Source organism: Cucurbita maxima, unplaced genomic scaffold, assembly GCF_002738345.1.
Source record: "Cucurbita maxima cultivar Rimu unplaced genomic scaffold, Cmax_1.0 Cma_Scf00001, whole genome shotgun sequence".
NCBI classification, from domain to species: domain Eukaryota; kingdom Viridiplantae; phylum Streptophyta; class Magnoliopsida; order Cucurbitales; family Cucurbitaceae; genus Cucurbita; species Cucurbita maxima.
The window spans coordinates 7,041,282-7,065,465 of NW_019272017.1; the positions used below are offsets into that span (position 1 = coordinate 7,041,282).

Consider the following 24,184-nt stretch of genomic DNA (forward strand, 5'->3'; position numbering starts at 1 on the left):
ATGTAGTTATTAGGTTTATGTTGACAAAATAAAAATAAAATAAATTATTAAAATGGGCAAAAAAGTTGATAGACTCGTATTTTTAAATATTTAATTATTATCACCTCTTTGAATTAACGATTAATTTAAATTTAAAGTTAATTAAAAATAATAATTAAATTAAGACATTATTTAAATAGCCCGAGTTGATGGAATAGTAAATTTCTAACCTGGGCTTATTGGGCTTTATCCAGGGCTATAGAAACCCAATTAAAGTTGAGTCCAATAGATCTAATCTGGGCTTATTGGGCCAAGGCCCAAATTAGTTCCAAGCTGTATTTTGTTTCGGCCCGATACGAAGTGGAGTCAGCACCGAGGTCCGAGATGCTTCCCCCTTTCTAACATTTATCTTCTGTCTCTCTCCCTCTCTCTCTCTCTCTCTCTCTCTCTCTGCGTTTGAATTAGATTTTCCGATCGGGCGATTCTTTTCTAGTTCCATCTCTTTCTTGTTGTTCGTCAAGGAGGTCAGTTTGGCGTAGCATGGTAAAGATATTCTCTCTTATTCTGTAGTGCTTCGTTTTTGCTTTTCCGTTTTGTTTCAGAGGCATAATCTTGCATTCTCGGGCGAAATTTTGCTTGGTGTTTGAAATTGTGCTTTTATCTTGTTTTCTGTGTATGTGTTATGTTATTGTTTCGGACTTACCTCGTACGGTTGGGGCTCAAACAAAGGATGGAATTTGGTCATTCGAGTTATATATATACTAAAGATGGAGCGAATTTACTTTAGGAACCGAAGGCTGGAGAAGAAGAAAGAATAATTTTGGCAACTGGAGCTGGCTGAAAGAGGAGATGTTGATCCATAACGATCTTAGGGCTTGGGTAAGTGTTTTGCTGAGATTGTTTGGGTTTAAGCGTAGGAAAAATTCTTAGTTGAAATGGGGCATAGTTACAAGCTTTTGGTCTTTGTTGTGGTAGCTGATGAGGATATGCGTCGAGTGTCAAAATTAACCATTATTCCATAAGTTAGGGGTTTTCTCATGGCTGCTCCAGCTTGGGAATTGCTCATCTACCTTGCCCCTAAAAAACTTAAGGATTGCATTGGATTTTGTTTAATATGCCAGGTTATCTTAAGGTCAAGGTGGGGCGTTTTAAGTCTTAAACATTCATCCTCTCGTCTTACGCAGCCTGTGATAGGGAGAGAAATGCAGCTGTGGGAAAAACACACTTATGCCAAAATTTGAAGGAGAAAAATATAGGGCTGTGCGTCTTGGTGTAGGAGGCTGAAATGCAGGTGTGGGTCTCAATTTCATAGGCTAGAGCAGCATTCATGGCTCTCTGTTCAGCAGCGGTGGAGATTGTGTGTGGGTCATGGTCAGTTTGCACAGGCGGTGTGGTCACGGTACAGTGACTAAATTGACGTGGGTGGCTGTTTTTCTTTGAGATTTCACAGGGGGTATTTGATTGGAGCTCAAATCAGTCAAGTTTTGAGGTATAATCGATTTCTTCTCAAGGAGGTTTGAATGGCTCAGAAGGGTTACAGTCCATTGGGTTTATTGATCCCATCATAACTAACTCTGTATTTGGTGCTTGATGATCTTAATTAAAATCTCATAAGCTTCTTCTTAAAATGGATGTAGGCCAAAAAGGTTGAACCACGTATATATCTTGGTGTTCTTATCTCTTGCTTTGTTTATTTGTTGCTGCCAATTGTATTGTGTTTAGAGCAAACTAGAGTTCAATTTTTTTTTTACCAATTTCAGTTCTCAATCCTCACTACTAGACTGTATACCACTAGTTGAAATCTAGGTAATCCCCACTCACATTTGTTCGTTGTTATTTGATGCTTGAAGTCTTCCACCACTTCATTCCTTCATATTAGAGGGCTGTTTCTTCTCCGTTGACATCCTTGTTTGGGTTAGAAGAAGGTCGCAAAACCCTTGCCTCTGTCTTGGCCCTTTCGATACAAAAAATGATGGAGGAATTAATTTAGAGTAACATTTTCCTTGGGATCATTTTGAATCTCTGCATACATTTTAAATATTACATTCCTACATCAAACATCATAAATTCATATGCAAAGTTCGATTGGACTCGATGTATCAGTATAATATAAATATTGAACGACAGACATAATATACGTTACGCTAGAAGTAGATGTTAAGTCATACAAATAACAAGTAAAATTTTGTCTTGTTTGGAAATACCTTCTATTCTCTAGCACTTGAATATTGCAACCATTAGCATTTTTCTTACGTTCATTCAATTCAGGTTTTAAACATTTCGCACCATGACCAGCACTGAGGCAGGAGTGGGTCAGTCTACAGAACAAAAGAAGAGTGTCTCTGCCAACAATGCAGCTCGGTCATCTCCATCCATGTTTAGAAGATGGGGTAGAAGACACCCATTTATCAGATATGGACTTCCAATGATCTCTCTCACTGTGCTTGGGGCAGTTGGTCTTGGTCATCTCTTGCAAGGAAGGTTAGTGGTTGCTGGTACTGTTTGAAGTTTATGATTCAAAGTGGTGGTGTTGCCTTCTTTAGGAGATCACTTAAATTTTCCTGTTTTAAAATACATAGCAAAGATTCTGGACTTTGCCTTGGAAGTGGTCATCGAGTCCATGGAATTGAGATTTGAGAACCGATGCGAAAATGCTTCGAGAATGAAAATTCTGTGTGCAGTCGTTTCAACTTAATATTCACTACTGTCTGGCTTACCTTTCACAACGTTTTCCTATACATTAATACCTTCCCTGGTGCTCTATTTCATATCTTGGAAAGTTCTATTTGGAGTAGACTGTTAATTAGCTATCTGCACAGCAACAGTATAAATATTATCAAGATCATATTTGTTGTAATGCTTCCATGTTTGCTTTATATATGTAGATTATCATTTTCCACTTGATATTCTTTTTAAAAACGTGTCGAATTTGCATTGTAGTTCAGTAAAGATATTGCAAAGGTGAAAGATGATCAAGAATGGGAGATCACTGAGATGAGAAAAGCCCTATCAAGAACGGGACCCATTGACGCGTATAAGCCGAAAAATATATCGTTAGAAGAAGAACTGAGGGTATTACTCTTATTCATTGCAACTCATTTGTTATGATGTTCAGTTTCACCATCATATACAGCGCCTGATTGTGTTATTGATGTGTTCAGGCTTTACAAGAGAAGGTAGACATCAACAACTATGAATACAAGAGAATTCCAAAGCCCACTGATCGAACATCCTGAAATTTAGCCCTCCAAAAGTTGCACACAACACCTGTTAAGGTATTTTGTTTCCTCACTTGTAATTCCTTTTGAAGATTATGCCGATAAATCAAATGAGCAGAATGTTCCCTTTTTGAGTTTTGTTTCAACCTTTTGAAACTTTTTATGCTTATTTTTTCTCTCCATATTGCTGTGACCTCTTAGATCAGTAAAATTGAATTTTGTAGTATATTAGATGACCTATTAAAAGTTTAAAGTGTTATTAGAGTAAAATAGGCACAAATTTAAAATTAGTAAACTAAATTGAGCTATAGGCAATAAAGATGCACTTGATATCTATATATATATATTAACCAACAATTACAAGATTTTTTTTTCCCCTTTTAACAAACAAGCCATTTTGCAATTTCTTGAATTATAATTGATTGGAAAGATGAGTTACAAATTTTATTTTATTTCAAAATTTATTTTATTTTTTTCTTTGCTGATAAATGATTCTATAAGCGCCAGACGTCACACTCTGTACATACAAATTTGTATCACTCAATTCTTAAGCCATTGTCTATATCATTTCTACGTGAATCTTTCCGTTCTTTGAGTTGATCAGATTGTACTTCTCATTTGTCCTCCCGTTGTTTACAACATCGTCGAGATTGATTTCCACGTGTCCCAATGATTCCTGTATTAATTTCAATAATGGGTTATTCTTGATCATATTTAAGCTCAACGATCCAGTCAAACTTCATAAAAATGAATTAACTTATGATGGTCTCTAAAATAATTCATCCCGAATTGACCAATTATGAGTTTTAAATATACTTTTTTTTAATGACACTTTGAAATATTTTTAGAAATGAAAGCCAAAATATAACTGTGGCTTGTGTTTTTTTTGGTTCTTAGTACTTGAAAAGGTGTCATTTTTTAGTTTAACTTCGTGCCAGGAGTCTATTTGGGACAATACCTTTTGCAGAAAACTTAAGACATTCCGTTTGCTCATAACTTCAATATGGATCTTTTCTCGAATGGGAGGTTCCTCTAGCATAAATGGGAATTCTTCATTCCATGAGGGGTCGCGAGTTTTCTTGATCATCTACAAAAACAAAATCAAATAGAAGAAAATCAACAACAGATAGATCGAAGAACAATCGATAGATATCATAAAATTGAAAGATCACCTTCGTTTTCTTCCTCTCTCCTCTGAAGTGTATAACAGCGTAAGGATTATTGTGCTTCTCCCCTTCGATATCTTAAGCTCCCTGGACCGTCACAGATAATACACCTGCTCCATCCGATATCTGATTCTCCGGCTGACCGTTGCTTCTGCCTTCACTCTTCACCTCACTGATTGAGTTTTCAAGATATTTCATGCTTTCTTCTCTGAAAGGAGTAAACATGAGCTTTGACTACAAGTTTTCCTCTAAATTTGTTATTCTGGTGGTCATTGATATTGTGTTCTCGAGCAAATCAAGCACGAGTTCCTCGATATCATAGAGTGTAAGCAGCTTCAGAGGAACTAATTGCATTCTCAATCTATCATGGCCACCAACCTGTCACAATTAGTAGAAGTTATAGTTATATATCCTTAATAACACGCCTAAGGGTTTTGTGGAAAAATAATATTTCCTAAACTTTAGTTTCCTAATTGGTGGAAGCGATTCCACGGAGATAAATTTTCTTCGTACAAGATCGGTTTAGTTTGCAATGACAAAATGTTGAACTAGTACTCTATTATCTTAATTCTTATAATGCATTTTTCAAATACATTCTAAAAAAGAAAAAGAATATTAATGACTAATTCTAATAACGACAACGAATAATTAACTAGATAATAATATCGAAGTAGTAAAAATAAATAAATAAATAAAACGTCGAGGATATTTATTGGTATTTCATCCTGGAAAAGTGGCAGGAAGTACCTTGTCCCAGTCATAGACTTGTAGCTGAAGAACTTGAGACTTGGGATCATTCACAATAAGCTTGAACTTCTCATTCCACACAGGATTCAAGTTCCTCATTTTGATACTTGTTTTCTTGGCAGGTAACCCCCCACCACTCACCATAAGTTTCACATAAGGATCAGATGTTCCCAAAATATCCATCTTCAAGAGATTTGATGCACGTACAACCTTCACATGCAATATGCCTACAGGCTTTCTTGTGGCCAATCTATACAAACAGAGACAATCAACTTTCTTCACAACAAGATTGGTCATGTACATGAAGTAATTCATTTATCATCTTACATCGAAGGATCAAGAACAGGAATTTCAAGAATCCGAGGCCAGAGGTAGAGGCTTGAAACTTGTCTCTTAATTTTCTCCTGACCAAAATCCAAGAGTTGGCTCATTCCGAATTAAACTAGCAGTTCAGTCTCTACAAATCACACTAGAACTGTAAGAATTACCAGTGAAGCACCTGAATAAATCGATAAAAGCCAGGTATAGACATGATGTCTCCTCCCATTATCTTCAATCCAAAGTCTATTTGTGGCTATAAATATCCAGCGAAAGAGTAAAGGAAGAATTATTCGCTAAGCGATGAAACTGCAGATAATATCATAGATAGAAGCATCAAGAAAAATGGTAGATATATTTCCAGTCGCATTTGCACTTACTTTCTCTATTAAAGATGCTCCAATAGTTGCAAAACAAGGAAAAGTAGGCACAAGAGGCTTCAAAGCCAACCGTGGCGTTGCAAATATCTGGAGATCCACTTTCTAGAAAGACGCATAGTGAATATTAGATGAAAAAATCTCCACTTATAAGATATTTTTACAGATATTCATCTTTTAGTTTGTCATTAGGCTGCTGACCTGAACTTTGATCCGGAGAGACAAGATATTCACCACCATCACTATGTTGGGATTGCCAGCCCATCTGATTGCTGGTTCCATTAGCAGTTTATTCTCATTTGTTTCATACACTTTTAGACCTGAAAAGTAGCAAAGAAAAATAAACCACAAAATCTCATGGAAAATTAATTTTGATCCGAAAATTGCACGAGGAGATCATAAGATGACTCATCTGCAGTTTCTTTTAAAACCATTTTGAAGCTTCTAAGACTAACCATGAAACTTTGGAGGAAGAGTTCCAAGGCTTAGCTGCTCAAGCTCAATAACTTCGATCTGAAACTTCCCTATGTATTCTGAAAATACAGGTTTGGCAATGGCTCTTATACTACCACAAATTGCCTGTAAACTAAATATATTTTACATCCAAGTTGACTCACGAAGAAGAGAGAAGTGCAAAACGCGAGGTCACCTTATCAAGGTAAGGCCACATGGCCAATAAAAACTTGTTTAACCAATCCACCTGCATCAATTTTACAATCTTGATCAGTAAAATATGGAGTTCAGAAAAGTTAATGGATCAGAACTTTGATTAAAATTAAAAGCAACCAAAGAGCAATACGAACTCGATCATAATCAGGAGTTTTCACCCACAGTGGAATTTCAGGCATTAGATCTTGCAAAGAAGTTGTGTCCAACTCACATAGAGGCCTCGTAACTGGTTCCTGCAGTTGAGAGTACTTAAACTTCAAAACACGATTATCTTATCTCGAGAAGAACGCAGAGATTCGATTGAACAGGCATTCAAATGAATGTTAAAATATCGAATATTTGATTTTAACGTTTATTGAGTTAAAAGACATTTCGTTCGAGGAAGACAAATACAATGAAAATTACTCACACTTTTTCAGGGAACAGAAGTCGTTTCTCAGTACTGAGACTAAACAATTTCGAAATGGAGAAAAATAATTAAGAACAAAACAAGAGAAACAGACCGATTTCACCAGTGCAACAGATAGATAAATCAATCAACCAAGATCAAGGAAGAACCACGAAATCAATCAATCACAGTAAGATCAAGCAAGAACGGTAAACTAGAACGGAACTTACCTTAACATCTTTAGTCTCAGAGTAGACGAAGATGAAGAATCCGACCAATAGTCCGAGAGAAAGACCGATTCCGAACCCGAGAATTCCGAAGACGGTGCCGAAAAATCCCATTCCGGTGAGGAGAGAGATTGAATTCGAGATAGAATCAGATTGATCAAGAAAGAAGAAGAAGGAGTTGAAAGCTGAAGGATTAGGTGAGAAAAAGAAAATCAGTGAAACCAAAATCCGTTAAAAATCAAATGGACTTTGGGGAGGGAAATTGAAGACTGACATGGTAAACTCGGAATGGAGAACAAGCCAAATTTGAAAATGGAGGTTCGCCCACCAACTCAACCTAAAATTCCCGCTAAACATTTTCATTGCCTCTCTTTTATTTTTATAATTATTTTTTTAAGAGAAAAAAATAATAATTAATACTTCTAAACCAAAATAATAATTAATTTATTTTAAAACCATTAAATTTTCGTATTAGAATACTTCATAATCATTTTTCACACTAATTTAAAACTATAGGAATCAAATAAATATAAAATAACCCCTAATAGTAACTTTCTATTAAATAAAATTAGAAAGAATGTTTTTCCATATTTATTTAATACTTTCTAAATAAATTTAATACAAACTTTATGAAATTGGAATATATCCCAATTAATTTCATAAATCCCAATTTTGGTTTAAGATAAAATTCTTCCAAATCTTAGTTAAAATTGTTAGATGAAAGTGTCCCACATTAGTTAATATAGGGAATTGTCATGGGTTTATAATCTAAGAATACACTTTCTATTGGTATGAGGCCAAACACAAAGCAAAGTCACCAGAGTTTATGCTAAAAGTGGCAAAGTCACCAGAGCTTATGTTAAAAGTGGACAACATCATACTATTTTGGAGAGTCTAACAAAAATAATTCATTTAGTATATTTAGCATTTAAGAAAGATTTATTTATTATTTATAAAAAATAAAATTAAAACTTTTAATTGCCTCTTGCACAATAAAAAGATGTTTGGTGAGCATGTTCCGCATCCATAGCCAACCTTGAGGATTTAACTTCAATCGGACCGATCAGCTATAATGGATGCCCCCGGCTCTCCTCTCTTCTCCCGAATCCGCCTCGCCTCTCCCTCCGACGTCCCTCACGTTCACAAGCTCATCCACCAAATGGCCGTCTTCGAAAATCTCTCTCATGTCTGCTCTACCACCGAGTCTGATCTCTCCGCCAATCTCTTCACCTCTCCGCCGTTCCAATCCTTCACCATTTTCATTCTAGAAGTTTCCCCTAAACCCTTCCCCGAAAACTCTCCTCATAACTCTAACCCTAATTACATCCCCGTCGTTCGCATTCTCAATTCCGACCATCCGATGGACGATCCAGATCGGGAAATTTTCAAATCAGAAGATGAAAACGTTGTCGTTGCTGGATTTGCTCTGTTTTTCCCCAATTTTCCGGCGTATACGGGGAGGCCAGGTTTGTTTCTGGAGGCTATTTTCGTGCGGAAGTGTTACCGGAGGAAGGGGTTCGGAAAAATGTTGCTGTCGGCGGTGGCGAAGCAGGCGGTGAAAATGAATTACTGTGAAGTGTTCTGGTTAGTGCTTAATCGGAACGTGAATGCCACTCGCTTTTACGAAGACATGGGTGCCCAAATCTTGCCGGAGTGGAGAATTTGTAGACTCGCCGGCGATGCTCTTCAGCTTCATGAAAATGATAACTGAAACAGAGTAATTTTTACTGTTTTTATTTATTTAAATTATCATGTCTTATCCAAACTTTTAAAAGCTTCTTTTAAAATTTTGAAGCTTAAAGTTTGTTTCTAAATAAATTTTATGGACATTTCTCAATAAATTTATTGAAAAAATAATAAAAAATATATATATTATTTTCGACATTTTACACTATTAAAATTACTAAAATTACGTGAAACATCATTAAATTTTAGAATTATAGTCGAAAAAATAATAATAAACTTAAGGCACCTACACTATATTTTTAGTTTATTCAAAATAATAATTATTGTACTCTAAAAATAATGTTTTTTTCCATAAAAAAACTAAATATTTTAAAACATTTTTAAATTAAGAAAAACATATATATATATATATATATATATATATATATATATATATATATATATATATATATATATATATATATATATATTTTTTTTTCCCCTCTAAATATTTCTCTNATATATATATATATTGTTTTTTCCCCTCTAAATATTTCTCTTTCTCGAGTTTTTAGCTATTTATTCATAAAATATATGTAACTATGAAGAAATAGACTTGGTAAATTATATATTTTAAATATTTTTTATATTTCGTGACTGAAGCAATTGAGCATAGCCTATTACTCTTATTCCTTTTGTTTTTACTAAAAATATTCCTTTTCCTTGGAATTTTTTTTTTTAGTAAATATAGTTTTTTATTATAAAAATGTATTTGTGTAAACTTACCAAGATTAAACTCCTAATCTCATGTGTTTAACATCTTATCATAGTCATAAAATAAATACTTAAAAAATAAATATTTCAAAAGATGAAAACAAATCATCAAAATTAAAAAAAAAAAATCAAATTTATCTCTCATAAGTATAATTAAAACAATACGATAGTTAATTATAATTATGAGGGATAGATTCGGCTCTTTTTTTTATTATTATTAATAATTTTAATGCAGTGGAAGAAGAATATTGGATAAATCCTAATGTAATATGTTATAAATGTTTTATTATTTATATTATAAAGTTATTGTTTATTTCTAGCTCTCTCTTTTGCAGAATATTTAAAGAAATAATATAAGTTCTCTTTCATAACTTTCAACATTGAATTGTCAACTATTTTTAAAAATAAATTATCTGTGAGAGTTCTTAATTTTATAAAGTTATTATATGAAAAAAAAAAAAAGAATAAATTGAAAACTTTTAGAGAAATAAAGAAGATAAAAGGTATTTAAAAAGCCAGTATCAAAAATAAAAAATGAATAATTGTGGACTCATACGGGAGAAAGAAATAATCAAAACAATGTAATGACTTATGAAGCGTACATAAACTACACTAACAAAAATCTTTTAATTTTAAGGAAAATTTAAATATTTTTGAAGTTTTAGAAAATGTTTAAATGCGCTCATGAATGTATTTTTTATTTTTTAACTAATTAAACTATGTCCAAATGTTCGTATCTTATTTTTTAAAAAAAATGTTATTTATATTTAAGAGTATACAATGTGGAATGTTAGGTCATAGGATTATGTTCGAGTAAGTAAATTTTAATTTGTAAAATTATTGATCTTTTTTATCGTCCTTCTACTTTGTTGATCGGCTTAAACTAGACTCTAACTTGTAGATTTACTTGCATCAACTTTTGACCAGTGGATGATACGTTTAGGATAAGATATAAAATATTTCACGTTTTTATATAAAATATTAGCTTTTAATGCAATTTTTTATGAAAATGGGAATATGTCAAAATTTTGATTTGAGATAAAGATTCTTCCAAATCTTAGTTTGGATTTGGGAAATGTATTTTTATTTATATGTGCAAATCAAAATTTAATTTAAACTATTAAATTGAGTTTAAAAAATAACTGAGACTAAATGTAATAATATAATAAGAAAAATATGAGAGTGAGTTTTGGTGCGAGCATTTTGGGCATCCGAAGCTTTCAGTTTCTCTAGCTTCAGCTGTAATGGACGCCGCCGCTCCGTCGCCACCCACCGGCTCTCCTCTCTTCTCCCGAATCCGCCTCGCCGCTCCCTCCGACGTCCCTCACATTCACAAGCTCATCCACCAAATGGCCGTCTTCGAAAATCTCTCTCATGTCTGCTCCACCACCGAGTCTGATCTCTCCGCCAATCTCTTCACCTCTCCGCCGTTCCAATCCTTCACCATTTTCATTCTAGAAGTTTCCCCTAAACCCTTCCCCGAAAACTCTCCTCATAACTCTAACCCTAATTACATCCCCGTCGTTCGCATTCTCAATTCCGAGCATCCGGTGGACGATCCAGATGAGGAGATTTTCAAATCAGAAGATGAAAACGTCGTCGTTGCTGGATTTGCTCTGTTTTTCCCCAATTTTCCGGCGTATACAGGGAAGCCAGGTTTGTATATGGAGGCCATTTTTGTGAGAAAGTGTTATCGGAAGAAGGGGTTTGGAAAAATGTTGCTGTCGGCGGTGGCGAAGCAGGCGGTGAAAATGAATTACTGTGAAGTGTTCTGGGTTGTGCTTAATTGGAACGGGAATGCGATTCGCTTTTACGAAGACATGGGTGCCCAAATCTTGCCGGAGAGGATAATCTATAGACTCACCGGCGATGCTCTTCAGCTTCATGAAAATGATAACTGAAACAGAGGAGTTTTTACCGTTTTTTTATATTTAAATTATCATGTCCTATACAAACTTTTAAAGTTTGTTTCTAAATAAATTTCAACCAAGTTAAGTACTTATGTAAAATTTATGACATTTCTACTAATTTTCAACAGCTTTCCTTCAAGCCTCTCAAGAACATTTCTCTTTGTTTTACCTTGTTTGGTTGAAAAGTGAGTTTATGTGGCTATGTAGGATGGCTAACTGGTGCAGAAATTATATTTATTTGATACCCCAATTGGAACGATCAGCTGCTGATTATGACCCCAGCTTTAGCCAATTGGAAAGATACCGGTGGATCCTACTAAACCAAGGGCAACAAGTTTCTTCTTCAAAGTATATAGACATTCAAATTTGAGATTTATTTTAATTCTTTTCTTCGCTTGTTTTAATTGGGTGATTAATTGGGCTTTGAAGGCCCTATGTGTATTTTCTCGGCCCATTTCCACCTTAATTAGGCCCATTTTCCATCTCGGGTCCAATGGTGGTTCGAATGCCAAAGAAGCGGAATACTTTTGGAGCACTATCATGAATGGAATGAAGGAGGTAAACGGGTATAGTTTTATCCTTCGAAAATCTGGTAAAATTTTTGGATGTTAATGGATTGATTTGATGTTTAGACATAGAACATGAATGCATTGTCTGTAACGATAATCATTTCAAATTATTACCTGCTTCAAATATTGATTGTCTTAGAACCTTAATTATTGGTTGCGTTGGTACAATAATCATGAGAAAATAAATATTATCCAAAAAAAAAATAAATAAATAAAAATTGTGCTCTTATAGTTTCTTTACATAATTTTGGATTAATTTTCATAATGTAAAATGTTATAAATGTTTTATTATTTATATTATAGAGTTATTATTTATTTGTAGCTCTCTATTATTTAGAGAACAATATAAGTTCTCCCTCCTATCTTTCATCGATTTCAGTACGGAATCTTTTTAACAAATAAAGAAGGTAAAAGGTATTTAAAAACCAATGAATAATTACAAATCTCTATTTTTTAATTGTAAGGGAATCAGTATACTTTTAAAAATTTTAACCGGTTCATCTACATGTTAATGATAAATATATTTTTTAAATTTTAAAAAATGTTTAAATAAAATTTTAAAAAATGTTTAAATAAAATTTTAAAAAATGTTTAAAGATATAGATATTTTTAAGTTTTAAAAAAAGTTTAATTTGCATGAAATTTTAATTTAGAATAAAATTGGAATATGTCCAAATATTGATTTGAGATAAAATTCTTCCAAATCTTTGGATTATTCTTTTTAAAAATGATAACTTTTTGTTTCTAATATAATTTTAAATGAAAATATATATATATAATATAACTTCTACCAACATAATTTTTATAAATTAAAAATTTAATGTTACTATATAGTCTTCAAACACGTAAATTACGTGAGAATAAAATATTATAAATCATTTTTTACATTTATTTTGGGTGCTTACCTCTATGATTAATTTTACTAAATAACGAAAAAAAGGAGCATACTTCAAATTTGTTAATTTTCTTTTCCTTCTTTTTTTTTTTTTTTTGTATACCATTTGTTTTATTTTTTATTTTATTTTTAAGGCCATTTTTATAATTAATACTTTATTAGAAATATAAAATTATATTTTTATAAACATTAATTACTATTCAAATTTCACACCATAATAAAAATATGTATCGACATAGAGAAGAAAAATAATAATAATAAATGTAATAATATAATAAGAAAATGTGAAAGTGAGTTTTCATAATTTTAATTTTAAAATTTAAATTATTAAAATATAATTTTATCTCCCATTGCCTCTACACTATAAAAGGGAGGTTTGGTGTGAGCATGGTGGGCATCCGAAGCTTTCAGTTTCTCTAGCTTTAGCTGTAATGGACGCCGCCACTCCGTCGTCACCCACCGGCTCTCCTCTGTTCTCCCGAATCCGCCTCGCCGTTGCCTCCGACGTCCCTCACATTCACAAGCTCCTCCACCAAATGGCCGCCTTCGAAAATCACTCTCATGTCTGCTCCACCACCGAATCTGATCTCTCCGCCAATCTCTTCTCCTCTCCGCCCTTCCAATCCGTCACCACTTTCATTCTAGAAGTTTCCCCTAAACCCTTCCCGGAAGACTCTCCTCATAACTCTAACCCTAATTACATCCCCGAGGTTCGAATTCTCAATTCCGAGCATCCGGTGGACGATCCAGATGGGGAGATTTTCAAATCAGAAGATGAAAACGTCGTCGTTGCTGGATTTGCTCTGTTTTTCCCCAATTTTCCGTCGTATACGGGGAGGCCAGGTTTTTTTCTGGAGGCCTTTTTCGTGAGAAAGTGTTACCGGAGGAAGGGGTTCGGGAAAATGTTGCTGTCGGCGGTGGCGAAGCAGGCGGTGAAAATGGATTACTGTGAAGTGTTCTGGTTAGTGAAAAATTGGAACGTGAATGCCATGCGCTTTTACGAAGATATGGGTGCCCAAACCGTGGAGAGGAAAATCTATGCACTCACCGGCGATGCTCTTCAGCTTCATGAAAATGCTGACTGAAACAGAGGATTTTTAACTGTTTTTTTTTTTTTTTAATATTTAAATTATCGTGTCCTATACAAACTTTTAAAGTTTGTTTCTAAATAAATTTATGGACATTTCCCAACAAATTCATTGCCAAATAAATAAATATAAAAAATATTATAATATTTGTAATATTATTTTTGAAATTCTAAAATAGAAATTATTTAGATTTTTAGACAAAAATTTCGTATATAAAATGGGGTAGCAATGACTTAAACTAGTGTGACAATATAAAAAAAAAATATAAAATTTAGACAAGTAAAATATGTTATTTTTAAAATTAACCTTATTCTTACCGAAAATAATGTATGTTATATTTTTACGTATCAATCCTTTTTTTATATAAAAAAAAGTTTTTATTCGGTGTACGGATATCTTTTTAGAAAACACGTGAGACCTTAACGACCGAAGATAGTCAAGTTTTAGAATTATGGTAAAAAAAAAAAAGATAATAATAAAGGTAATGCACATCTTGAAACTGTACTTTTAGTTTATTCAAAGAAGGCATAGCCAATTGATGATGGGCTTTTGATTGGTAGGCCCAGTCCAAGGAAGTTGGGCCAAATGGGGAGTCCATGATGGTGGGCTGAGTTGGAGCCCAAAGAGGGTCTAGGAAAACCCTAGCCGAAAAATTAATAAAAATATCTCAAATTTTGTAATTAATTTAAAAATACTAAATGTTTCAATAATATTAAAAGTTAATTTAAAAAATGGGTTTTAAAAATACAGTTATTTAATGCTTAAACTTTTAAAAATATATTTAAGCTTTCAGAATTTTTATTCATATTTTTAGAAATATGCTTGAATTAGTTTTTTAATGAAAAATTTTAATATTTTATTTAAAAAATATTATCTTAAATTAAAAAATTAAATGAAATGTATATTCAATTTGTACCATGAACTATTTTCACAATAATTTCCAAGAAATAAGAAAAAGTCAAACCACTGCATGCGGCAAGCTGCCGCCGCTTGGGCTTCAATTTTTTTATTTTTTTATTTTTATTTTTTCTCGGTTAAATTTCTTTTTTTTCTTTCTTTATTTATTTATTTAATACTTTTTCTAAATTTTAAATTTTATATTAATAATTCTTTATATATTATTAATTATAAAATAAAAATTTATATTGGGTTTCTTAATTTTTCTTTTCCTTTTTGTTTTCTTCAACAAAATCAATTGGCGTTTCTTTCAGGTTTCTTTCAGGTTTTAGGAGGTCGATCGGAACAATCTCTGAACTACTCTGAATCTCCTGGTGGGACTCCACCGAAACCCTATCTAAGCCGCCGCCGCCGCCGTCGCAGTCGCCATCTCCACCCCGATTTAACCCACCAGCCGCTGTCCTCTGAATTTTTCTCTCCTTTTTCCGTTTTCCATCTGAAATGGTGAAAGCTTTGCCTCTTCACCTCGGGAGCGTGAAAATTTTTCCCAAATTCGACGGTTCTTTTGATCTTCCTTCGCTTCCACTGCTCCCGCCCGCGAGGCTCCCCGCCTCTGGTTTCAACAAGCTTCCTCTGTCCCGCAAATTTCCGCCGCTTTCCCAGAAAGTTTATGTGACTGATGAGAAGGTTTCGCTGCTTGGAGCTTGGACGCAAGAGAGTTCCCTGAAATTTCGAGATGAATCGCCTGTTTCGATGGAGCTCCAGTCCATTAGCAGCGAACTTGAATTCGATCAGGCTATTGCAGATGCGGAGGAACACAACGGGCTCGTGATTCTTGTATGGTATGCATACGTTTCTTGTGGGCTTTTCTAGGGTTTCACTGAAACAGAATACAAAATCCCTTCTGCTAAGCAATCCTGGGCGCTTGCTAAGGCCTTATTATGAATCACATAACCTCTGTTGTACATTAATTCTGATATTTTTCAACAGCTTTCCTTCAAGCCTTTCAAGAACATTTCTCTTTGTTTTACTTTCTTTCGTTGAAAAGTGAGTTTATGTGGATATGTAGGATGGCTAACTGGTGCAGAAATTATATTTATTTGATACCCCAATTGGAAAGATTGGCTGCTGATTATTGCCCCAGGTTAGCTCTTAGCCATTTGGTTGTACAAAAGAAATGGGCTAAGTCCTTATTGAAGTTGTGCTTGTTCTTGATGAATTTTAGATTGCAGTTCTACTGCATTGATGTCAATATGGTGCCACACAAGCTAGTTGTTCGTGCCGGATTAGCTGTAAGTTCCTTCCAAAGCTTGCAAATTATAGTGATCTTCTTTAGGTAGGATTTTACTTGAGTTCTTTTTACAATGGAAATTAGAACTTGTGTTTCATTACCTTTAGGAACGTTTCCAATTTGCAGTTTGAACCTAGAAGTCCAAGGACATGTTGAGCTTATGTTACTTTGATGGATGAGTTGATTGATTAAACTGCTTGATCTGTTTATCTTTCATTTATTGTTTGCAAACATGAAATCCTTTTGTGAGATAGCACGTCGATTGGAGAGGGGGACGAAACATTTCTTATAAGAGTATGTAAAACCTCTCCCTAGTAGACGCATTTTAAAACTTTGAGGGAAAGTCCAAAGAGGACAATATCTGTTAGCGGTGGGCTTAGGCTTAGGCTGTTACACTTTCTATACTCAACTGTCCTGATCATTTTGATTTCTTGCATTTTCTTGTGTATCGCAACCGTTCGTCTTTGAATCTTCCAGAAGATGCCAGCAATTCAGGTGATTTTCTTCACAATCAGATATCTTTAACCTTGGAAACCTTCCATTCTTTTAACATCAAGGTCTTGATTCTGTTTATTGCAGCTATGGAAGGATGGTAAGAAACAAGACGAGGTAATTGGTCTCTACAAAGCATATTTAGTTGTCAACGACGTTCAAAAAATGATCGAACGTGAGCTAAAAGGCGAGTGACTTACGATTCATTTTTACCCTCATCCTCTTGGCCACTTAGTGTATTTGAATTGATTGATAGCATCTCATAAAAATTCCCTTCTGCTTACATTCATCAACATAAAGAACACGGCCTAGCTGGCCTTCTGAAGCCTTCTGAAAATATTAGTTGGTTGCTTCAGTATGATACCTGTCACGAAATATCGATTTTTCTCGGTTATAATAATTCTTCAAAATTGATGGTTGTTTTAATAGATGGGTTGTCCCGCTATGATAGTTGTCTCAAAAAGGTCAGTTGTGTCCATTATAATAATTGTTTAGACATATTGGTTGCCTCAATTGAACTTATAATGCTCATCTCAAAAGATGAGTTGCCTTGAAATATTGGGAGACTATTCAAAAGCATAAACATGCCTTATATAGTTTGATGCAAGTTGCGAGATTAAACTATATTCTTCCATGTACTTGGCAGGATTCTTAGATTTTAGGCACGCTCCCTCTTTTTCCAAGAATTGATTCACTCCTCTACTCTTCAGGTGATTGTTCCAGAAGAAAGAAACAAAAGATACGGTAGAGTTAGGACCGCCCTGCACCCCNTCCGCCCTGCCCCCCCCCCCGAGTATATGCTTCAACAGGAATTAAACAAGGGTAGATTGATACAATAGAAACCTCTGGTAAAATGCCCACCCGTAACCTTTCTTAGCTTAGGAAATGACTGAACTTTAAAGACCACCGATTTCGGGTACAAGTACCCTTTTGTTTAAGGTCGTTCGAGCTTTTCCTGGGAGTATGGCATGGGTTACTTCAGCGCGATAGCGCCCGCCAAATTGCCTGAGGCCTACGCTTTTTTGAATCCAATAGTAGATGTTATGCCAGTAATACCTCTATTCTTTTTTCTATTAGCTTTTGTTTGGCAAGCTGCCGTAAGCTTTCGATAAGATTTTTAATACTGTCCGAGACAAATTCATGATTTACTAGAAAAAAAAAATTATAACTAGTTATAAGATCAGATAAATCGTACATACAGTCTGAACCTTTGAGTTGAGTCCAATATTGAAATTCTTCTATAGCTGTGATAAATCTGGATCACTCTCATTTTCTTATTCTTACTTTTTTCCATTGAACGACCCTGTTAGAGTCCCCCACAATATATAATTGTAGGTATGAAATACAATTTTCAGTAATGAACGACTCAACTCTTAAAAATTTTTCCTNGAGTCTAATTGAGAATCAATTTAAAAAAAAAGAACTGAACCCACTAGTTGGTTTGTTTGCTCTTGAACCTTGACTCTATTCTCCTACCTGATTTCACGAGGTAGGCACCCAACTATTTATTTGTTGCAAACCGCTCCTTCCCTATAATGATAGGATCATCCTCGATTGGATGAACATGCATGCATGGATATCGTAGGTGGCCAAACAAGCTTAGTTTCACATGGGTTGTGTTCAATAAGTGATGGAACATCTCGTCTAGGCGAAACTGCAAATCTGAGATAAAAATTATAATGGAGTCGCTATGTTTGTTTTTTCAAAATATGTATATGTGATATCACACGCATAGATGTACCAATTAGTTACCTTAATTTGGTATTTTGAAATTAACCTACCTCTTTTGAATCTCTCTTGATGAATGAAACATACAAATAGTATATCAAAAGGCAATTAAACTCCTATTAAACTCATCAATATGTATATGGTCAAAAGTTTCGTCCAGTTAAAATAAAAACGACTTAAAATTTTGAATTTAGTGTTCTAAATTCAAACCAGAGAAACCGAAACCATGCTGAGTGATAAACTACTCAAGATTTCTCTACATTTTGATTTCAACGCTGTGGGATAGATCCAAATCTTCAAGGGACAAGCTCAGAGAATCAAGAGAACCTTTGCGGACTTCCTCACCACGAGCAGCCAGGAAGTCTTCGACGCTGCCTGGCTCGCCGAACCAACCAAGATGGTCTGCAATCAGGTGTAAATTGTTGCATCCACCGCAACGTGCCACTACCACGCCCTTCTCGTATGATTCACGGCAAACTGTCTTGATTGATCTTGTCTCGCAGACTTTGCAAGTGAAGATCATGGCAAGGTCATGCCTAGGGGATGATTTCAAGTTAGACAGAACAGAGTACTTCACAGCAGAACCATCGTCCTTGTTTTCATGAACAGAGTTGCCTTCGTTATCTTTAGAATCCTCAGCAATTGATGAGTTTGCCAGGCTCTGATTTCCTCTTATCCAAAATCTTTGCCCAGTCAAGAACCATGAATTTGCAAACGGGTGAATCTGGCAAGACCTTTCTGCAATCAAGATTTGTACTAATGTAAACTATAAATAAAAAGATGAAAGAAACCGTCAAGAATCAGACATCAGATAATGAAATGAATCCAAGAATATTTATTCTTCTAAAGCTACAAGAAAATTTCCTCAAACATTTGAAAGGAAGAACACCTGAAGCTTCACAAACGGTCCCATTTCACTGCTAAAACCAAATTAACCAGATCTCAAATTGTCTGTTATGAAGCTCACGAGCCGATAATGAGATTTATATGTTCAAACTCTGTTTTCTGGGGAAAATGGATTAAATTATAGTGCAACAAAAAGGGGAGGGACTTTTTCTTGACGGCTTCTAGCAGTTTATCTCTTCACGAGTAGTCAGCTCTAGTCTGGACTTTTCCACCCAAGAAATAGAGCGGGTAGCAGAAACCCTTTCTCTTTTAGTCAGGCAAGGATGAACATTTTATGCTGCATCTGTTTTTGGCTTTTTTGTTCTTTGGTCATTTCCAGTAACCTTAGCCTAGAACTCGATCTACGGCCCCGGTTAGGAGCACTCATAAGCGCCATTGCCAATGGTGCAATCTATGGTGTGCCTCCAAGGCATCCCGCCTCCTAGGGAATTTCAAAGGGTGGTAACCTTGGCGCAGAACTCAATCTGTGGTGCCTCCAAGGCAACCCGCCCCATTCCAAGTGATTCAAAATGTATAAGTGTTAGACATAAGATTAAATTTACTGCTATCCATCCGCTATCCGCTGAAGCGGAGTTTGAAATAAATCATATAAAGCACTTATAAAAGAGTGTCATGGAAACAACTCCCTTCACTTCGAAAACAACAGAAAGAACTCGCCCAGAATATTCAACCAATTAGATCATAGATACACATAATTGTCCCTTCATTCTCTTTGGTAAGTCTTTGGGAAGTCAAAAAATAAATTGCAATATACTCATTTCACCACTTCGACACAAGATTTTCCCATGAACGGAGAATACCAAATTCACCCACTAATGGAGGGGATACAGGAAAAAATAACAGATTCCTATGATTCTGGAACGATTTAAATAACAAGCAAAGTGCCAGAACAAATCAGGCAAAAATATATAGATAGGAGTGAGAAAAATTGTCTAAAATTAGGGTTTTACCGAGAGAAGAGAAATGGAAGCTCACCGTGCGGAAGAGAGGTCTGCGATCGATAACGCAAAGCGAGAGAGAGAATCCGCCTCGTCGCCATGGAAGACTGCACACGGAGCTCCGAGTTAGGAAGTTCAGATTTCCATCGCCGGGTGTGCGTATACCAGAACGGCCGGGTTCCTCTGGGAGTTCGACATCAATTATATTTTCGCATTAAATCGGGTAACCAAAATTTGGTTAAAATAATCCCTTCAAATAATAATAATAATTTCTTTAGGTTTAATATATATAATATTTAAATATTAATTTTGTTTTTTAATTAATATATCTAATATATTAAATATTAATTTAAATTATTCAAAATTTTATTCGGACTAATTGTAAGTTCTAGATATAAATTCATTTATTAATTATACGTCACTCTTTCAGAGCGAGAGTTGCTATGCATTCTAAGATAAGTTAATATCAATTGATACAATTATTATAACCAAATCGATCTTTCACGAATTGTTCATAGTTATAGCTAGTTAAAAGTCTATTTTACCCTTGTAATTTTATAGGTGTAAAAGTGCATTATTTTCTCAAAATTAAGACCAATGTAGTAAAATATTAATCTATATTTCATAGTAAAAATTACAAATTGAATGGGATCAATAGGGTTAACCACCTATTACAGTGGTAAATAAAATAATTAAACTTATTATTAAAAATTAAATAATTAATTATAAGGTTTTATTACATAAATCCCAATAAATTGATACCAAAGTTTTAAAATCATAGATTCATAGAAACTAAGAAGATTGAATATTTAACAATAAAATAAATATATTATTTTTTATATTACAGGTTGGTCGACAGCGATGGATTTAAAGTTGCGTTATCTTTATGTATAGAAGAACTTTATTTTATATTCAAGTATTTAAATATAGGTATCCCAATCCATTAAAAACCATTTTTTATAGTATTTATTCTTTTTTTTTTTCTTAGTACAATTGGATATGAAACATAAAATATTGAATACTAAATTTATAATTTAAAAATTAAAGATACTTATATTTAAATCTCTCAAAATTCCCCATTAAAATTTTTTTAAGTGAAAATATCCCAAAATTCTCATGAACACTTCTACAAAAATCAATTAATTAATTATGAAGTATCAAAAAAAAAAAAAAAAAATTAAGGCAGTGGAAGTTTGTACCGACTGTCGTTTCACCATCACCTTTCACCGAGGGGCGAGAGAAACCGACATGTCGAGTGATTTGCCAATGCTCTCTGCCCACCGGCTCGATTCCAGAAACAGCTTAGAAATCTTTCCCGCGACCCGACCCATACCCGGCCGCTTATCTGGGTCCTCCTCCACGCATTCCAGCCCAACCACCACCATCTTTTCCGCCACCTCCACCGGAAATGAGTCCATCAATCTCCGATCCACCCATGTCCGAATCTCGCCGGTTCCATTCTCCACTGCTTTTCTCGCTGTCTCTATTACACTTACCCTCACATACCCGCCGCCGCGATTCCCCTTCTCCAAAATGAATTTCAACGCCTCGTCGCCGGAGATCAGTTCCAGAATCAACACTCCAAACGCATAAACGTCGATTTTCTGGCTCATCGTCCCATTCTCCATCATCTCCGGCGCTATGTAACCTCTCGTCCCTTCCAGTTTAATCTTCTTAACGTTTGGCCGCTTCGGCCGCCTGTAAGTCGTAATCTCTGATTCGTCTCCTCCTTCTTCTTCTTCTTCATTCTCCTCCTCTGTGACTGCTGTCTCGCCACAGAGCTCAGCGGTGCCGAAATGGCAGATTTTCGGAGTTAGGGTTTCCTCCGTGATTACAATGCTGGAGCTCTTGATGTGATTGTGGATGAATTTGGAGTTCAAACCAGAGCAATGGTGGATGTAATCAAGTCCGTGCGCTAAATCGGTAGCGATTTGCATCCGAGAAATCCAAGTCGAAAGTACGGTAAAATTGGGGTTTCTCGGATTACGGAGACACTCCGCCAAGTTTGCTCCGACGATAAATTCGTACACCAGATAAACGTAATCCCCCGAAATCGAAGCGCCTAGGAGCTTCACCAGACTGTTATGGTGGCTACGGCCGATAACAGACAACTGATGCTTCAACTCCGGTAACTCAATCGGACGGAGCAATTTCCGCTGAAAAACGATCGCGTCTTTTCCCCTAATTAAGCACCGCCACGAAGAGGAAGAAGACGACGAAGAGAACGGTTTGGAGAGGAAATTGTTGGTAGCGGAACGAATCTCAGAAAACTCGTAAATGAGAGGATTATCCGGAAGCGAATTCTTCAAACTGACAAGCGAAGCTCGACTAGAACTGGAAGATTTCGACGAGCTCTTAGTGCTGGATTTAGCATCGGTAGTGCTAATATTGTAACTCGTGAAATTCACAGAACTGGAAGGATCCGCATAGGAAGACGAGGCGTTGGATTTCGACATTCGTTGATGGCGAGAGGATCTAGGGCTCGGGGGATCGATCACGTCCGTACTTTTCTTAGTCTTGCACATCGGAGTGACGAAATCCAAAATTGAAGATCAGAAAACATAGGGACCTGTAGAACGCCTCCAAGAAGATGAAAAATTGGGGCAAAAAATCGTAGAACGAACCAGATCGTCGGAGGAGGAAGAAACGGTGGCGTCGGCGTCGGCGTCGAAATCGACCGTTTGAATATCGGAAACGCAGGTGTTAAAGTAATTTAGGGTTTGGTAGAGAGGATTTTCAGTAATGTTGCTGTCAATCGGAGAAGACGAAACCCAAAACGACGACGAAGAAGACAGATAAACAAAATCGTACGGGAATTTTCTTCTCCGGCTATTCCACTGTTGTGGCCTTTTCTCTAGGGAGAAATTTGTTAAATATGTTAGTATTCCATTTTTTTAAAAATGACATAAATTATATTTAAAACATTTTTAAAATATCGAATCTTATTTTTAATATGACCCTAAATATTTATTTAATATAGTTTATACAGGTTGAAAAATGTCAAATACATTTATTATATACGAAATTAAAAGAATTATTAGGAATGGAGAACTGGCACTACTTTTAAAATTTATAAAGTTTATGGAAAAAGACTAATTTATAATATAATATTTTACTTTTTTATTAGTGTTTATTAAGGGTTTTTTTAGTGCTACATTGTTTTATAGCTTCATATGTGGGGGAGGTTTTTTTTTAAACGAGGAAATAAAATAATGCTTGAAATAGGAATGATAATTAATGATGATGATTGATAGTGTATTTAAAAATATTGGCATAGTATTAATATTTTAATATTTTAATATTTTAATATTTATATATAAGCAGGTATAATATATATATATATTTTTATAAATAGTAAAATTCCTCGCAAAGATTTTCCAGTAATATGCCGTCAAAACTATCAAAATTGATGGATTGTGAAAATACAATCAGAAACTGACAAAATATATTTAATAATTAAATAAGATTTTTTCGAGACATAGTGATGTTAATTTAATTTGAATCTACTTCGACTAAAATTGAGATGAGATGTTAAGAAAGAAAAAGATAAATCCTATTTAATGAAGACCGATGGAGAAAGTAGGTTTTTCCTATTAATTAAATAATACCGAAGATATTACGAAATTATATTATTTATATTTGTCCTGCTTCATTGCACTTTTTAAAATAAAAGATCTGTTTCTAAGTGGTGGGAGACTATAAAAAAAATCAATTTACTAAAATTTAATTAAACTGATTTAATTTAAAGTAAAGTCGAAGTTTTGACATGTACTAAAAATTTATTAAAAAAGTATTAAATTAAGTCAAACTGAGTAATTCATCTTCATGAAACCAATGGCTCAATCATTATCACCATATTTACCGTACTAAAAAAAATATAATGAGAACCCCTTATTCTCAAAAGGGTCCTCAGCACAAAAAAAAAAAAAAAAAAAAAAAAAA

The 24,184-nt window shown here is 34.6% G+C and overlaps 7 protein-coding genes and 1 pseudogene across 10 annotated transcripts; 5 read left to right on the forward strand and 3 right to left on the reverse strand.

Annotated features, from left to right (window-relative positions):
* Nucleotides 1-364: 364 nt before the first annotated feature.
* On the forward strand, nucleotides 365-3,343 carry LOC111468648. Of its 4 annotated transcripts, none has more exons than XM_023113944.1 (6): nucleotides 389-522; nucleotides 767-858; nucleotides 1,101-1,468; nucleotides 2,248-2,460; nucleotides 2,925-3,051; nucleotides 3,141-3,343. In XM_023113944.1, exons 4-6 carry the CDS (start codon nucleotides 2,267-2,269, stop codon nucleotides 3,213-3,215), a joined length of 396 nt encoding a protein of 131 aa, XP_022969712.1. In that variant the 5' UTR covers nucleotides 389-522; nucleotides 767-858; nucleotides 1,101-1,468; nucleotides 2,248-2,266; the 3' UTR covers nucleotides 3,216-3,343. The 4 variants fall into 4 exon arrangements, with proteins under 4 accessions (XP_022969704.1, XP_022969712.1, XP_022969772.1 ...); XM_023114004.1 differs by having other exon boundaries at nucleotides 1,164-1,468; XM_023114074.1 differs by lacking the exon at nucleotides 1,101-1,468.
* Nucleotides 3,344-3,573: 230 nt separating this feature from the next.
* On the reverse strand, nucleotides 3,574-7,408 carry LOC111468086 (annotated as a pseudogene).
* Nucleotides 7,409-8,096: 688 nt separating this feature from the next.
* LOC111468406 (probable acetyltransferase NATA1-like) lies at nucleotides 8,097-8,876 on the forward strand. Its single transcript, XM_023113655.1, has one exon. It carries the CDS (start codon nucleotides 8,162-8,164, stop codon nucleotides 8,798-8,800), a length of 639 nt encoding a protein of 212 aa, XP_022969423.1. The 5' UTR covers nucleotides 8,097-8,161; the 3' UTR covers nucleotides 8,801-8,876.
* Nucleotides 8,877-10,667: 1,791 nt separating this feature from the next.
* LOC111468233 (probable acetyltransferase NATA1-like) lies at nucleotides 10,668-11,580 on the forward strand. The gene has a single exon (XM_023113424.1). It carries the CDS (start codon nucleotides 10,773-10,775, stop codon nucleotides 11,427-11,429), a length of 657 nt encoding a protein of 218 aa, XP_022969192.1. The 5' UTR covers nucleotides 10,668-10,772; the 3' UTR covers nucleotides 11,430-11,580.
* A 1,717-nt stretch (nucleotides 11,581-13,297) lies between these two features.
* LOC111468323 (probable acetyltransferase NATA1-like) lies at nucleotides 13,298-14,094 on the forward strand. Its single transcript, XM_023113539.1, has one exon. It carries the CDS (start codon nucleotides 13,334-13,336, stop codon nucleotides 13,985-13,987), a length of 654 nt encoding a protein of 217 aa, XP_022969307.1. The 5' UTR covers nucleotides 13,298-13,333; the 3' UTR covers nucleotides 13,988-14,094.
* A 1,055-nt stretch (nucleotides 14,095-15,149) lies between these two features.
* On the forward strand, nucleotides 15,150-17,096 carry LOC111468483 (thioredoxin-like 3-2, chloroplastic). Its single transcript, XM_023113763.1, has 5 exons — nucleotides 15,150-15,729; nucleotides 15,957-16,031; nucleotides 16,113-16,179; nucleotides 16,656-16,673; nucleotides 16,758-17,096. The coding sequence occupies exons 1-5, from the start codon at nucleotides 15,389-15,391 to the stop codon at nucleotides 16,863-16,865; spliced, it is 609 nt and encodes a 202-aa protein (XP_022969531.1). The 5' UTR covers nucleotides 15,150-15,388; the 3' UTR covers nucleotides 16,866-17,096.
* Nucleotides 17,097-18,515: 1,419 nt separating this feature from the next.
* Nucleotides 18,516-20,477, reverse strand: LOC111468574 (DNL-type zinc finger protein). The gene is made up of 2 exons (XM_023113855.1): nucleotides 20,280-20,477; nucleotides 18,516-19,136 (listed from the first exon to the last, which is right to left on the reverse strand). The coding sequence occupies exons 1-2, from the start codon at nucleotides 20,341-20,343 to the stop codon at nucleotides 18,655-18,657; spliced, it is 546 nt and encodes a 181-aa protein (XP_022969623.1). The 5' UTR covers nucleotides 20,344-20,477; the 3' UTR covers nucleotides 18,516-18,654.
* A 684-nt stretch (nucleotides 20,478-21,161) lies between these two features.
* On the reverse strand, nucleotides 21,162-23,106 carry LOC111468150 (lysM domain receptor-like kinase 3). The gene has a single exon (XM_023113302.1). The coding sequence runs from the start codon at nucleotides 22,765-22,767 to the stop codon at nucleotides 21,466-21,468; it is 1,302 nt and encodes a 433-aa protein (XP_022969070.1). The 5' UTR covers nucleotides 22,768-23,106; the 3' UTR covers nucleotides 21,162-21,465.
* Between the last annotated feature and the right edge of the window lie 1,078 nt (nucleotides 23,107-24,184).

Bases quoted from the DNA above. Each gene is read 5' to 3' on its own strand.
- LOC111468150 (XM_023113302.1), bottom strand. From the start codon at position 22,767: ATGTGCAAGACTAAGAAAAGTACGGACGTGATCGATCCCCCGAGCCCT.
- LOC111468233 (XM_023113424.1), top strand. From the start codon at position 10,773: ATGGACGCCGCCGCTCCGTCGCCACCCACCGGCTCTCCTCTCTTCTCC.
- LOC111468323 (XM_023113539.1), top strand. From the start codon at position 13,334: ATGGACGCCGCCACTCCGTCGTCACCCACCGGCTCTCCTCTGTTCTCC.
- LOC111468574 (XM_023113855.1), bottom strand. From the start codon at position 20,343: ATGGCGACGAGGCGGATTCTCTCTCTCGCTTTGCGTTATCGATCGCAG. The intron at 19,137-20,279 runs GTGAGCTTCCAT...TCTTGATTGCAG, and splicing joins GCAGACCTCTCTTCCGCACG to AAAGGTCTTGCCAGATTCAC.
- LOC111468406 (XM_023113655.1), top strand. From the start codon at position 8,162: ATGGATGCCCCCGGCTCTCCTCTCTTCTCCCGAATCCGCCTCGCCTCT.
- LOC111468648 (XM_023113936.1), top strand. From the start codon at position 2,267: ATGACCAGCACTGAGGCAGGAGTGGGTCAGTCTACAGAACAAAAGAAG. The intron at 2,461-2,924 runs GTTAGTGGTTGC...ATTGTAGTTCAG, and splicing joins GGTCATCTCTTGCAAGGAAG to TAAAGATATTGCAAAGGTGA. The intron at 3,052-3,140 runs GTATTACTCTTA...TGATGTGTTCAG, and splicing joins CGTTAGAAGAAGAACTGAGG to GCTTTACAAGAGAAGGTAGA.
- LOC111468483 (XM_023113763.1), top strand. From the start codon at position 15,389: ATGGTGAAAGCTTTGCCTCTTCACCTCGGGAGCGTGAAAATTTTTCCC. The intron at 15,730-15,956 runs GTATGCATACGT...GTGGATATGTAG, and splicing joins GGGCTCGTGATTCTTGTATG to GATGGCTAACTGGTGCAGAA. The intron at 16,032-16,112 runs GTTAGCTCTTAG...GATGAATTTTAG, and splicing joins GCTGCTGATTATTGCCCCAG to ATTGCAGTTCTACTGCATTG.